The sequence below is a fragment of the Chrysemys picta genome, chromosome 15 (genome assembly GCF_011386835.1).
Source record: "Chrysemys picta bellii isolate R12L10 chromosome 15, ASM1138683v2, whole genome shotgun sequence".
Lineage (NCBI taxonomy): Eukaryota > Metazoa > Chordata > Testudines > Emydidae > Chrysemys > Chrysemys picta.
In genome coordinates, this window is record NC_088805.1 from 4,028,799 (window position 1) to 4,041,994 (window position 13,196).

Consider the following 13,196-nt stretch of genomic DNA (forward strand, 5'->3'; position numbering starts at 1 on the left):
CAGATATGATCTCAGTCAGCTCCTTGAGTATTCTAGGATGCATTTCATCAGGCCCCGGTGACCTGAAGACATTTAACTAGTCTAAGTAATTTTAACTTGCTTTTTTCCTATTTTAGCCTTTGATCCTACCTCATTTTCACTGGCATTCACTATGTTCAATGTCTAATCGCTACTAACCATTTTGGTGAAAACTGAAATAAAGAAGACATTAAGCATTTCTGCCATTTTCAGTTATTGTTCCCCCTCCCCACTCATTGAGTAATGGGCCTACCCTGTCCTTGGTCTTCCTCTTTCTTCTAATGTATTTGTAGAATGTTTTCTTGTTACCATTTATGTCTCTAGCTACTTTAATCTCCTTTTGTGCTTTGGCCTTTCTAATTTTATCCCTACATACTTGTGTTATTTGTTTATAGTCATCCTTTGTAATTTGACCTAGTTTCCACCTTTCTTTTTTTCTTTTTCTTTTTTGAGTTTCAGATCATTGACAATCTCCTGGTTAAGCCAGGGTGCTCTGTTGCCATACTTCCTATTTTCCCTATGCAGTGGGATAGTTTGTTCTTGTGCCCTTAATGTTTCTTTGAAAAACTGCCAACTCTCTTGAATCGTTTTCCCCCTTACACTTGCTTCCCATGGGATCTTACCTACCAACTCCCTGAGTTTGCTAAAGTCTGCCTTCTTGAAAACCATTATCTTTATTGTGCTGGTTTCCCTCCTACCATTCCTTAGGATCATGAACTCTACCATTTCATGATCACTTTAATCAAAGCTTTCAAATTCTCAACCTGTTCTTCCCTATTTGTCAAAATGAAATCTACAGTCTCTCCCCTGGTAGCTTTCTCCACCTTCTGAAATAAAAAATTGTTTCCAATACATTCCAAGAACTTGTTGGATAAGCTGTGCCCTCTGTGTTATTTTCTCAACAGATGTCTGGGTAGTTGAAGTTCCCAATAACCTACAAGTCCTGTTCTTTGGACGATTTTGTTAGTTGTTTAAAAAAAGCCTCATCCACCTCTTCTTCCTGGTTAGGTGGTCTACAGTAGACTCCTACCATGACATCACCCTTGTTTTTTACTCCTTTTATCTTTACCCAGAGACTTTCAATAAGTCTGTCTCCTATTTCCATCCCAACCTCAGTCCAAGAGTATACATTTTTAATATATAAGGCAACACCTCCTCCCTTTTTTCTCCTGCCTGTCCTTCCTGAGCAAACTGTACCCTTCTATACCAACAGTCCATTCATGCATATTATCCCACCAAGTCTCTGATGCCAACTACGTCACAGTTGTGTTTATTAACACAAAAGTGCCGCCTCCTTATTCCCCATACTTCTCGCATTACTATACAGACATCTAAGATACTGATTTGATTTCACCCCCCCATGCTCTCTTGTCTCTCCCTTATCCCTGCTATAATGGCCCATGCTCCCCCCAGATTCCGAACCTTCTCCCAGGTCTCCATGTTTTTGACTTGGATTGGGGGGATTAGATTATTAGAAATACAGATAGTTGGGTATGTGATGTCCAGGAGAACCACATGGTGAACTGCCTGCCAGGTGAAAAGGTTGCAAACCTCTCAAGACATCTAGACAGACTTATGTGCAGTGCTGGGGAGGCTCATGGTACAGGTAGGTACCAATGACATATGGAAAGTCTAGGAGGCCAAATTTAGGCTGCTAGGTAAGAGATTAAAATCCAGGACTGCCTTGGTAGCATTTTCCAAAATTCTTCCAGTTCCATGGATAAATTGTCCTGTTCTGTTCGTTCCTCCTGATGCATCTAGCACCAGCCACTGTCAGAAGACAGGACTCAATATGGCCATTCTTATGTTCTTAAATAAAAAGTTGTCCCCAATACACTCCAAGAACTTATTGGATATTTTGTGTTTTGGAGTGTTACCTTTTCAACAGATGTCAGGATAAAGTTCCCCATTACTACCATGTCTTGAGTTTTGGATATTTGTTATTTGTTTTAGAAATGCCTCATCTATGTCCTCCTCCTGATTTGGTGGTCTACAGTAGACCCCTACCATAACATCACCTATTTTTTTTCCCCACAGTCTCACTTCATGGATTTGGAAGTTGATGTCTGAGTAGGTTTAAAATGAGGAAAAAACAACTTTGCCCAGACATCATATAAAGTTAAAACTGCTGTACCTAAAAAGACCACCACCACCACCACACACTTAGTGTTTCTAGACACTCCGCCTATTTTCATTTCCACATGATGTAATTTTCATAATACCCCAGGTGGGAATTTCCCAACCATACCAAACTGGTTATTGTTGTCTGAAACAAAGTTGTGACATGGCAAAGAACATGACCTTCACTCCTCTGTATGCCCTGAAAGGGAACTGAACTCCATCGGTTCCAAGGAGGATTTTCTGAAGCCTTGGCCTTTTCCTTGACCTTAATGAGAGCAGAGGTAGGCAAATGCTGATCACTACTGAAAATCTTGCTCTATGACTTCAAATTAGACACTGTCGCTTGATTTTTATGGCTTCTACATGGTCTTATACATGACAAACACACCCAGCAAGCTACCAGGGATATAACGGGACCACAGGGGCCTTGTGGCTGATCGTGGCCCCCCCCTAAGTCATGGCTCCTACCTGGGCTTGTAGAGGCAACAGGAAAGTCGCTTGGTTTGCACTTTGTGTCCGTGGATGAAGATCCTCATTCTGGGATCAATATAAAGGACAGCAGCATAGGCACGGAAGGAGCGACGCTCTGGCTTCCTGCAAGAGGAATGAGCTTACAGAAACCAGATAGTCCAATCAAACCCAAGCAGTGCCCTCCACTCCACATACCAGAGAAGACAGCCCATCGTATCCAACCCTGAGCAGCACCCCAACACTCTCCCCATACCAAGTCATAAGTCCCTCCCTTCCCCAATCTATTCCTGACCAATATCCATGGTCCAGGAAGCACTGCACAGACTCCCATGCCAATTCATCTGCCAAGCAATGTCCCACAACCCCTTAGTCAAGCAGAGATCTTGTCTTCATCCATCTTTCTTCCACACTGAGCACCTTCATTGAGGAGACAACTCCCTTGCATGTAATCAGTCCACAAGTACCACTGCATACTCCCTTCAGCGAAGAACCTTCTCCTCTATCTGTCCCAATGCTTCCAGGTTCCCATACATCAAAATGAAGACCCCATCTTTTCATATGCCTGTCCCCTACTCTGCTTTCCAAAGCAGAAAATTCCCCATCTCTGTTCCCAAGCACCTCCTACACTGTCTTCCCTTGAGCACAGGACTCACTGTGGCAAATGAAGTTATGAGGCTCCACCAATCTTTCACCAGAGACAGAATTTTCATATACTTGAAAACAGGGTGAGGTCAGGATGAATCAGCATGGCACTGTGAGGTAGCTGAGGCAGTTAGAAAAGGCTTCAGCAGGCTTTGGAGGTGGGCTTCTGTGGGAGATGGGCAATCTAAGGAGGGTTCATGCAGCCTGTTTGAGTAAAGGCCAAGGTTTGAGCCGCAGCTGGAGATTTTTAGTTTGGATCTATTTGGTTGGTTTAGGACCAGTTTATTTTCTTGCTATAAACCAGCTTGCAGGGTGGACAAAACTTCCTAGCTTGCTCGTGTCTGCATTCCACCATGATGAGCCACCCTGACCACTGCCCCCGGCTCCCCTTCACAGAGGAAGCCTTTGCCCATCCATATCAGTCTCCCCTTTACTGAGCAAAGGATCCTGTGTGTGTCTGACCAGTGCCCCAGGCTCCCCTACACTGAACAGAGGGTTCCCATCCCAAAAAGGCCCTACACCCAGTCCGTTGAACAGAGATCCCAACATTCAAATCCAGTCCTATTGCCCTCTCACCTTGGTTAGGCAGCTAGCATCACCAGAACTCCATGTCTGGTCACAATGTGGATGTAGCCACCCAACTCAATCACACTCAAACACAGTTTGAGAGGGAGGCCTAGAGATTTGCCTTCCATCCCAGTAATCCCTTCTTTCAAATGATTATAAACTTACTCTATACCCCAGGTCTCTCCCTCCCCCCATCTGAATTAATCAAGTATCAGTGCCACGTTTGCTAATGTGCTATTGTCCTCTTTGGCCATCCAGAACACAAGAAGAACTTCCATGAGCTGTTAAGTGCATCAACGTCAGGGAGCAGGAGGTAAATTCCCTCTAAGCTGCGTAGCCACACAAGCAGCCTATTAAGTGCCACGCAGGCGCTCAGGACTGCCACACAGAGAGATGCCTTTCCACCAGTCCCGGACCTGCCGTGGCCGGGGCAGAGGCACCCCTCCCCCAACCCAGCCCTGGCCAGGGGAGAGAGGCCCGTGCCCTAACCTGCCATAGCTAGGGGAGAGAAGCGCTCCTCCCCCAGCCCGTCCACAGCACCTCTCCCCCCCACCAGCCCAGGTGCTGCTGCGGGGAGAGAGAGCTGATGGGAGTCCTCTCTCCCCGCTGTAGCCCCAGGGCCAGCCTGCACCCCAAACTCCTCATCCCTGGCCCCACCCCAGAGCCCACACTCCCAGCCGGAGTCCTCACCCTCCTGCACACCAACCCTCTGCTCCAGCTCTGAGCCCCCTCCTACACTCCGAACCCCTCAGCCTCACCCCCATCACATGAATTTTGTTAGGTGAACCAATATGAAGCTCATGTGTCACATATCAGCTCCATATTGATACACCTCTACCTCGATATAACGCTGCCCTCAGGAGCCAAAAATATCTTACCACGTTATAGGTGAAGCCGCGTTATATCAAAGTTGCTTTGATCCACCGGAGTGCGCAGCCCCGCTCCCCCTGGAGTGCTGCTTTACTGCGTTGTATCTAAATTTGTGTTCTATCAGATCACGTTATATCGGGGTAGAGGTGTACACAAAATTCATTCCACACATGCGTGGGAAAAATTAGAGGGAACACTGAACAGGAGAGCCAAGGAACTTCTGAAATCCCAACCTGATGCACTCCAGAATGCAGAATTCTCATCAACTCACCTGCCTGAACAGAACATATCAGCCTACAAACACCACAAACCATTCACAGGGACAACCCCAGCACCTGTTGCACTTACGTTCCTTCAGGGGGGGTTTCTGCCATCTGGATATCTCGGGGGTCGGAGGTCACATCCAGCTCTGGCTCCCCATTATCCATCAGTTTGAGATTAAAGATAATCACTAAGGTCCCTGAGTAGGTGACAAACTTGAGGTTAGCTCCATCTAATGCAATCCAAATGCCTTCTCCTGTTTCCATCTCCAATTGCCCCATGCCCAGCATCAGCTGACACTTACCCTTCTCCCCAGGGATTTTCTTAAACTGCTCCATCACCTCTTGCTCTGACTTGAAGGGGGAATACTTGTAAATGAGCTCAGTCTCAATTGCAAATTTTTCCATATTATCGGTCATGGGCTCCTGGGTACGTGTGTTCCAGGTGGGCAGTGGGACAATCACCTGTGGAAAGGATTGGATGGGGATTAAGATGAAGCGCCAACACTTTCTCTTGATAAAAAAACAACACTTCACTGGCTCCCATGCTTGGGTTAAGTTATTTCTTCTGATGGCCTCTACATACAACATTGATCCCCTTCCTACCCCCTCCAATAACAGCTGAGTATTAATTCAGTGCCCACCACCCAAAAACCCTTGTTTCCCATCCCCTCGGATTTACCTTTTTATACAGTTTATTTTCTCAAACCAAGGTATTTTACCCCAAGTACATTGTAAACCACAAGAAAAATCAACTTCCGAACAGGTTCTTTTCCTCTTAGAGGAGGTACAGAAAATAACAGAAAGCTCATCTTAGCAAATACCTAGCATTATATTTTAGAGTGACAAAGGGCATGCAAACCTCATCAATCCCTTCTTCCTCGTGAAATGTGCGTGACAGGAAGAGGCAGGTCATAGTGGTGTCTTTCTTAGTGAACAGGATAAAATCCTTCCCAATCCGCATGGAACCCCTGGAGGCAGATTTTAGAGTGTGTGGAAAGTCAGTCTGAAAAAAATCAACACTTTCTACTACAAGTCCTGGGCTACCAGGGTCCCTTCCCCCAAACTATATTTTTTTTAATTAATTTTGAAATGCCAAACATGAGATAATATTCGAATATCTCAAAATGGTTTAAGAGAAACATCTTGTCATGCTGTACAAACAAAAATTCAAAATCACTCATGCTCTAAATAACCTTATTCACCCCACACAGATGACAATCCAGAAAAGAACATATTTTCGTAGGATTAGATCAGAGGTGGGCAAACTGTGGCCCGTGGGCCACATCCAGCCCACGAGACCCTCCTGCCCGGCCCTTGAGCTCCCAGCCGGGGAGGCTAGCCCCAGGCCCCTTCCCTGCTGTCCCCCTCCCCTGCAGACTCAGCTCACCATGCTGCCAGCACTCTGGGCGGCAAGTTCCTGCTGGGCAGTATGGCTGAGAGAGCTGCCGGCCTGCTCTGGTGCTCTAGACTGTGTGGCTGGCTCCGGCCGGGCAGCGTGGCTGCCAGTCCTGGTGCTCTGAGCAGCATGTTAAGGGGGCAGGGAGTAGGGGGGTTGAATAAGGGGCAGGAGGTTTCATGGGACAGGGAGCAGTTCGATGGGGCGGGGGGTCCCGGGAGGGGGCGGTCAGGGGATAGGGAACAGGGGGGGTTGGAGAGGCGTGGGAGTCCCGGAGGGCCTGAGAGGAGGAGGGGGTGTGGATAGGGGTCGGGGCAGTCAGAGGACTGGGGGGGAGGGGGTGCGGTCTCGGGGGCAGTCAGGGGGTGGGGGGTCCCGGGAGGGGGCAGATAGGGGACAAGGAGCAGGGGGGTTGGAAGTTCTAAGGGGGGCAGTCAGGGGGCGGGAAGTGGGAGGGGCAGATAGGGGACAAGGAGCAGGGGGGTTGGAGGTTCTGAGGGGGGCAGTCAGAGGGCAGGAAGTGGGAGGGTCAGATAGGGGACAAGGAGCAGGGGGTTGGGGGTTCTGGGGGGGGCAGTCAGGGGGCGGGAAGTGGGAGGGGGCGGATGGCGGCGGGGACCAGGCTGTTTGCGGAGGCACAGCCTTCCCTACCCGGCCCTCCATATAGTTTCAGAACCCCAATGTGGCTCTCAGGCAAAGAAGTTTGCCCACCCCTGGATTAGATGGAGGCCTCTGGGCTTGTTCCCCAAAACATCCAGCACCAGCTATAGCCAAAGGTAGGATCGTCTAGCTCCGCAGAAAACCTGCTCCAGACTCAGCTGGATACATATACGGTGCAAGGCCAAATGGGCATCACTTCCTCCAGCCACATGGGGAGCCGCAGCAGCAGCTAGAAGAGCTCACAGGGCACAAACTAGGGAATCACTACAACCTTCAGAGCTTCTTGCCAACAGTGGCCAGCACTAGCTCCAGGCCACTGGACCCAGTGGCCTCTCGAACAGCCCTGTCCAACCTTACCCTCCCTGTCCATTATGCTTCTCTCTCCTTTCCCATTTCTACACCTCTGCCAGTTTCCTTCTCCCCCACTCTTCCCACCATTCCCATCCCCTCAAGCGCTCCCCCAATAAAGAACAATGGAAATTACTTACCTGTAACTGGAGGTTCTTTGGGTACGCATGCACATCATGCGCCCAAGTCTGGAGATTTTTAGTAAGCAGTGTCCCGTGGTCCACACATGCACAATTGCTCTCTTTGTGCTCTGAACCAAGCGTAGAAGGGAAAGTGTGGAATGATGACGCTCCAGTTCCTCCTCTTACCATGAATCCAGTCATGATACGCAACAGAGGGGACGGACGACAGGCAGTGGAATACAGATAGGGACCACACACCTTGAAGAACCTCCAGTTACAGGTAAGTAACCTCCACTTCTTTGAGAGATGGCCCCTATGTGCATACATAGGAGATTAGCAAACAGGAGGTTGGTGCAAGGATGCAGATGGTATGGATATCTGCAGTACTGACATTCCCACAGCTGTATCTGCAGCAGATGTTTGGCCCAACGCATAATGTTTTGTGAAGGTACGGACAGAGCTCCAGGTAGCCACCCTACACATATCTAATAGAGGTATGTCTCGTAGAGGTGCTGTAGAGGTTGCTTGCGCTCTAATGGAGTGGATTCTCATGCCCTCCCAGGGTTGGAGGGAGGATACCTGCTAGTTAGTAGAGAAGGATGCTGCTGCCTGAGCTCCATTCAGAGAGCGTCTCTGGGTGGATAATGCTTGACCCTTGATCACTTTGCTGAGGCAATAAATATTCTATGTGTTTTCTTAATTGCTTTTGTTCTCTGCAGATAGAATGCCAGTACCCCATTGGACATCTAGAGAGAGTGAAGCCTTCTCTCCTCATCAGAAGCATGAGGTTTTGGGGGAAAAAATAGCGGTAAGTGGATGGTTTGATTTATGTGAAACTCAGGAATTACACTAGGGATGAATTTTGGTGGAGGCGAAGAAAGACCTTTTTATGAAAAATGGTATATAATGGATCTTCCATAAGTGCTCCCAGCTCGCTCACTGTTCTGGCTGATGTGATGGCAACTAGAAAGGCAACTGTCATCAATAGGTGGGACATGGAACAAGTGGCCATTGGTTCAAAAGGGGATGTGGTAAGGATCAGATTAAGATCCCTTTGTAGTGTTGGTTTAACCACTGGTGGGAAAATTCTAATTAGTTCCCTCAGGATTCTAATTCTCGTTGGATGAGTGAAGATAGTATGGCCTTCAATCAGAGGATGAAAGGTGCTCACTGCTGCAAGGTAGATTGAATTCCAGTAGGTTGATGATATGCATCCTGGCTTTTCAAGGGGTCCAGGTGCCTTGTGCAATGCGATTGTTCATGTGGGCTCTCCAACCTTAGAGGGAAGCATCCGTGACGATAGTCGCCTTGCGTGAGGGTGTGAGAAAAAGAACCCTCACAAACTTTTTCTGGGTTTGCCCACCAGGCAGGAGAAGCCATCGCCTTGGCCAGGATTGTTATTCTGGCACTGTCGTCTGGGGAGTAGACAGACCGAAGTGGAGGTGGAGCCTGGCAAATGGTGTTACGTGGGTGCATGAGGCCACGATGCCTAGAAGGGAAGGGCAGACCCTGACTGGAGTCTGAGATTTGCTGCAGACCTATTTTATCAAAATTGCTCATGGTGTGGAATCTCTCCATTAGGAGAGGTAGGCTCTTGCTGTAGTCAAGTCCAAAATCATTTCTATGAAATCTGTGGTCCTTCTGGAAATCAAAGTTGACTTTTTTCGCTGATACAGATTCCCAGGAGAGATAATAGGCAGACTAGGAATGAGGTTGCTGACTGGACCTCCATGCTGGATCTGGAAAGACAGTAAAGCTGTTTCTTCTCATCCAGGTTGCCACCATTGAAAAAGACTTTTGTCAAGACCCCAGGTGCCATAACTAGTCTGAACAGGAGGACTCTGAATTGGTAATGGTCTTTGTGGAGGAGCCGCTCACATGCAGAGAAGGTGGGGAAACCAGAATTGGCAAAGTCAGAATAGGATTATCAGAATAACCGTGGCGCTCTCCCACCTGATCTTGCAGATGACATGCGGCAGCAGCACTAGCAGGGGAAAGGCATAATTGATCTGATATGACCAGTGGATGACGAGGGCATCGCCTTGGAAATGGGTGCGAGATCCCCTCTGGAGCAGTATGCATCTGCTATTGCTGTAGGAAGCAAAGAGATCCCTGGTCGGAGTCTCCCACTGGTTGAAAACATCGCTGACCTATGGTGTCATGCCATCCATGGTCGGTCATGAATTTCCTGCTGAGAGCGCCAACAATCACGTTCTGAGTCTCTGGAATATAGGCTTCCGACAACAAGATCTTGCAGTTAAGGCACCAATTGCACAACTAGAGCACTTCTGCACAAAGCGCCAGTGACCAGATGCCCGTTTGTTGATATAATAAACGACAGCGTTATTGTCCAACATGACGAGAATATGATGGGAGCGAATAGATGGGAGAAATGCATGACACACCCTCTGTACCGCTCAAAGCTCCAGAATGTTGATATGCACTCTGGATTCCCAAGTGGTCCAAGTCCCCTGGGTCATGTGCTCACTCACATGGGCACCCCATCTGCGAAATGATGTGTCTATGATGAGCTTCATGTCCAGGAAGGATGGAAGGTCCCAGCCTGGATCCAATTGCAGCCTCATGACAACCTCTATGAGGTGCTTCTTGAGGCGGAGAGCCCAGTCTTCCCAGGTACAGTTTGGGAAGGACAAGAGGACACTGCACCTGGATCAAATGTGGGCTTCTCCCAAGCAGTACAGGGCAGCGTTGCTCATCAATGATCGAGAATGAACGTGGACAGGAGGTGCAGATCTTGAACCCCGATGTCATCAGCATAATCCAGGCATGGATGCTGGGGAATGGGGAACTGGAGAAATGGAGTCCCCAAGTCTCTTAATTCCTGAAAACTAACACTAAAACTGAAACTACTGAAAAAACAACCACCAAAACTATGTACAATTCTAAAAACAGGTGGTGGTGGTGGTTTTTTTAAAGTGCATCAGAGAAAGATGAGAGGACACCAGCAGCTTTGACTTGGATCATGTGGTGGTGAGAAAACTGAGGGCGCAGTCAGTCTGCCCCGTCCTTTGTTGCCTGAGACAAAACCATGAGATGAAGCAAGGGCACATGTGCGGACCAACAGACACTACTACTTTTAAATTCTCAGGTTCCGGATGCATAAGCCTCAGTGGAATCCAATAGGGACCATCATTAAAAACTCCGCTCCTGTAGGTGGAATGAAGTAGCACTTCTCAACCCTTTTTGGGAAGGGAGTGCATGAGGCAGGAGTGTGCCACACTACTCTGCCCTCACTGACTGGGAGGGTCACTTGACCGGGACTCGAGGGTTGTAAGATGTTTAATAGTCTATGCTGAGGCTCTTGGAACCTCCTTGAGCTGGATCTGCAGCTCAGATGCCACTCTTTGTAAGAGTTCATGATATTGCCTGTGATCATCAGGCAGAGATGGTGAAGATGGGGTGACTACTTCATTTGGCAAGGACGATGAAATGGCCGCCGAAACTCCTGAATCTGGCACAACTTCCTCCTCTTCACACTCTGATGAAGCCGGTTGGCGTCAGCTAGGAGAAGGTATATAAGGTTCATGCACAGATCTGGGGTGCCTAGATTAAGGGTCCCAGGGCCTCCAGTAATACCAGTATGAGGAGTGAACCAGTTGGAGCCAACCCCATGGCACTGTGAAGTCATATCTTGGCAGAGACAGGACCCAGATGTACTGGAGCTTCTGGCCAGACTCATCTCCCTATGCAAGGGTAGAGGTTCATCTGGAGCCTCTGACTCATCAGATCAGAAGATAGGTTCCTAATTGACAAGCAGAACCATTGGTACCGATGGATGAGTACTCAGATTCATGGATGGTAGAGATCACCCCAGTGTACTCGAGGTGGTTTCTTCCAAGTGTGATGTTATATCTAAATAAGGTTGGAGCTAAGAGGAGAAGGGATTGAGGACAGGGAGAGCAAAAATGTCCTCCAGGGAGACACAGGTCTCAGGGTGCTAGGTGTATGGGTGGTTGGGCCACCAGAGCTGAGACTTCCCTGGTTATAATGGACATTGGAGTCTGATCTGGATGTTGAAGGTAATGGAACACCTGTCCTTTGGGTTATACATCAGCACCACGACTGGTACCAATGGATCCATATTCCTGCGCACCACATTCTGCTGTAGAGGCAACTTACCTGGACCTACGTCCTTATCATCCATACGCAAGGACTCGCCTGACTTGGACAGAACCAGGGATGGATCTTTTCAGAGCATCTGTCCCGATGCTTGTGACAGTGCCCCTTACTCTAATTCATTCTCTGGGCTTGGAAGTTGTAGTCTCAGCTCCTGAGCTCGTGTTCGGAGGAGCACTGCCCATTTATTGAGATTAGTGTGCAGAGGGGGCTCCTTGGCCCAGATCGAACTGGGGTCTCATGGCTTTTTCAGTCTGAGCTCTCAAACCCAAGTCTGAGGAGGGAAGGAGTGGCAGATGCTGTAATTAGCAGACGTGAACCTCACCGAGGCAGTAAAGGCAGTGCTGGTGTTAGTCACTCACTGAAAAGAAGCAGGGGCAGGAAACAGAAACAGTTCTTAAACCCCAGGACACAAGGCATAGTCCCTTGCCTTCCAGAGAGAATTTTCCCAAGGCAGGGAACAAATATTGAAAATACTAAAATACTAAATAACTATTTAGAATATATAATTACAGATTAAAGAAAATGATAGAAGCAGCTGTAGACCCAGAAGATTCTGACTCAGGCCACGTGATAGTAAAAAGGAACTGGAGCAGGGTTGGTCCACACTGCCCATTGCACTCTTGGTTCAGAACACGAGGAGAGTAACTGCACATGTGTGAACCAATGGACACTTTTTACTAAAAATCTCTGGACTCTGACGCATGGTGCACTTGTGTACCCATATGTGTTATACACATAGGGACCATCACTTGAAGAAAACTAGAATTTCTATCACTTGTCTTTGCATTAGAAAACTGTTCAAATGAGAAGCAGCGTGGTCCAGCAGATGTTGCACTGGACCGGACTCAAGACACCTGGCTTTTATACCCAGTTCTGCCAATGACCTGCTGCATAACCCTGGGTGAGTCGCTTCTTTTTGTGCACTCCCCACCCTTTGTCCATCTTGTTTATTTAGACTGTGAGCTCTTCAGGGCATGGACTGTCGGCTTTTGTTTGTACAGTGTCTTGGGGTAGGTCTACACTTACCTCCGGGTCCGGCGGTAAGCAATCCATCTTCTGGGATCGATTTATCGCGTCTTGTCTAGACGCGATAAATCGATCCCGGAAGTGCTCGCCGTCGACACCGGTACTCCAGCTCGGCGAGAGGAGTACGCAGCATCGACGGGGGAGCCTGCCTGCCGCGTCTGGACCCGCGGTAAGTTCGAACTAAGGTACTTTGAATTCAGCTACGTTATTAATGTAGCTGAATTTGCGTACCTTAGTTCGAAATGGGGGGTTACTGTGGACCAGGCCTAACACAATGGGATTCTGATCCTGGTTGGGGCCTCTAGGAACTACTGTAATACAGAAACCCATTAATCTAAATTCTGTGTCGAACATTTCCCCCTGTCCAATTGTCCAAATTCACAGACTTTAAAAGAGGAAAAAAGTGGAAAAATTAGTGGTCCAGGCCACGCTTTTCAGAGGCGATTTGTGATTTTAGATACTCAGCTGACACCTACAATTGAGACACCCAATAGTCACTTTTAAAGTCTTGGTGCCCCCAAAATAAGCTTTCATTTTGGTATGTTACTCCTG

At 48.1% G+C, this 13,196-nt stretch overlaps 1 protein-coding gene across 3 annotated transcripts in view; it reads right to left on the bottom strand.

Moving 5' to 3' along the window:
- Nucleotides 1-13,196, bottom strand: part of MORC2 (MORC family CW-type zinc finger 2) — a 95,755-nt gene that overhangs the window by 50,975 nt on the left and 31,584 nt on the right. For all 3 annotated transcript variants that reach the window (XM_065568250.1, XM_065568251.1, XM_065568252.1), the window contains 4 exons: nucleotides 5,812-5,920; nucleotides 5,255-5,414; nucleotides 5,038-5,149; nucleotides 2,608-2,733 (listed from right to left, as the gene is read on the bottom strand). In XM_065568250.1, the coding sequence (XP_065424322.1) occupies nucleotides 2,608-2,733; nucleotides 5,038-5,149; nucleotides 5,255-5,414; nucleotides 5,812-5,920 (507 nt within the window). The remainder of the gene's footprint in view (nucleotides 1-2,607; nucleotides 2,734-5,037; nucleotides 5,150-5,254; nucleotides 5,415-5,811; nucleotides 5,921-13,196) is intronic.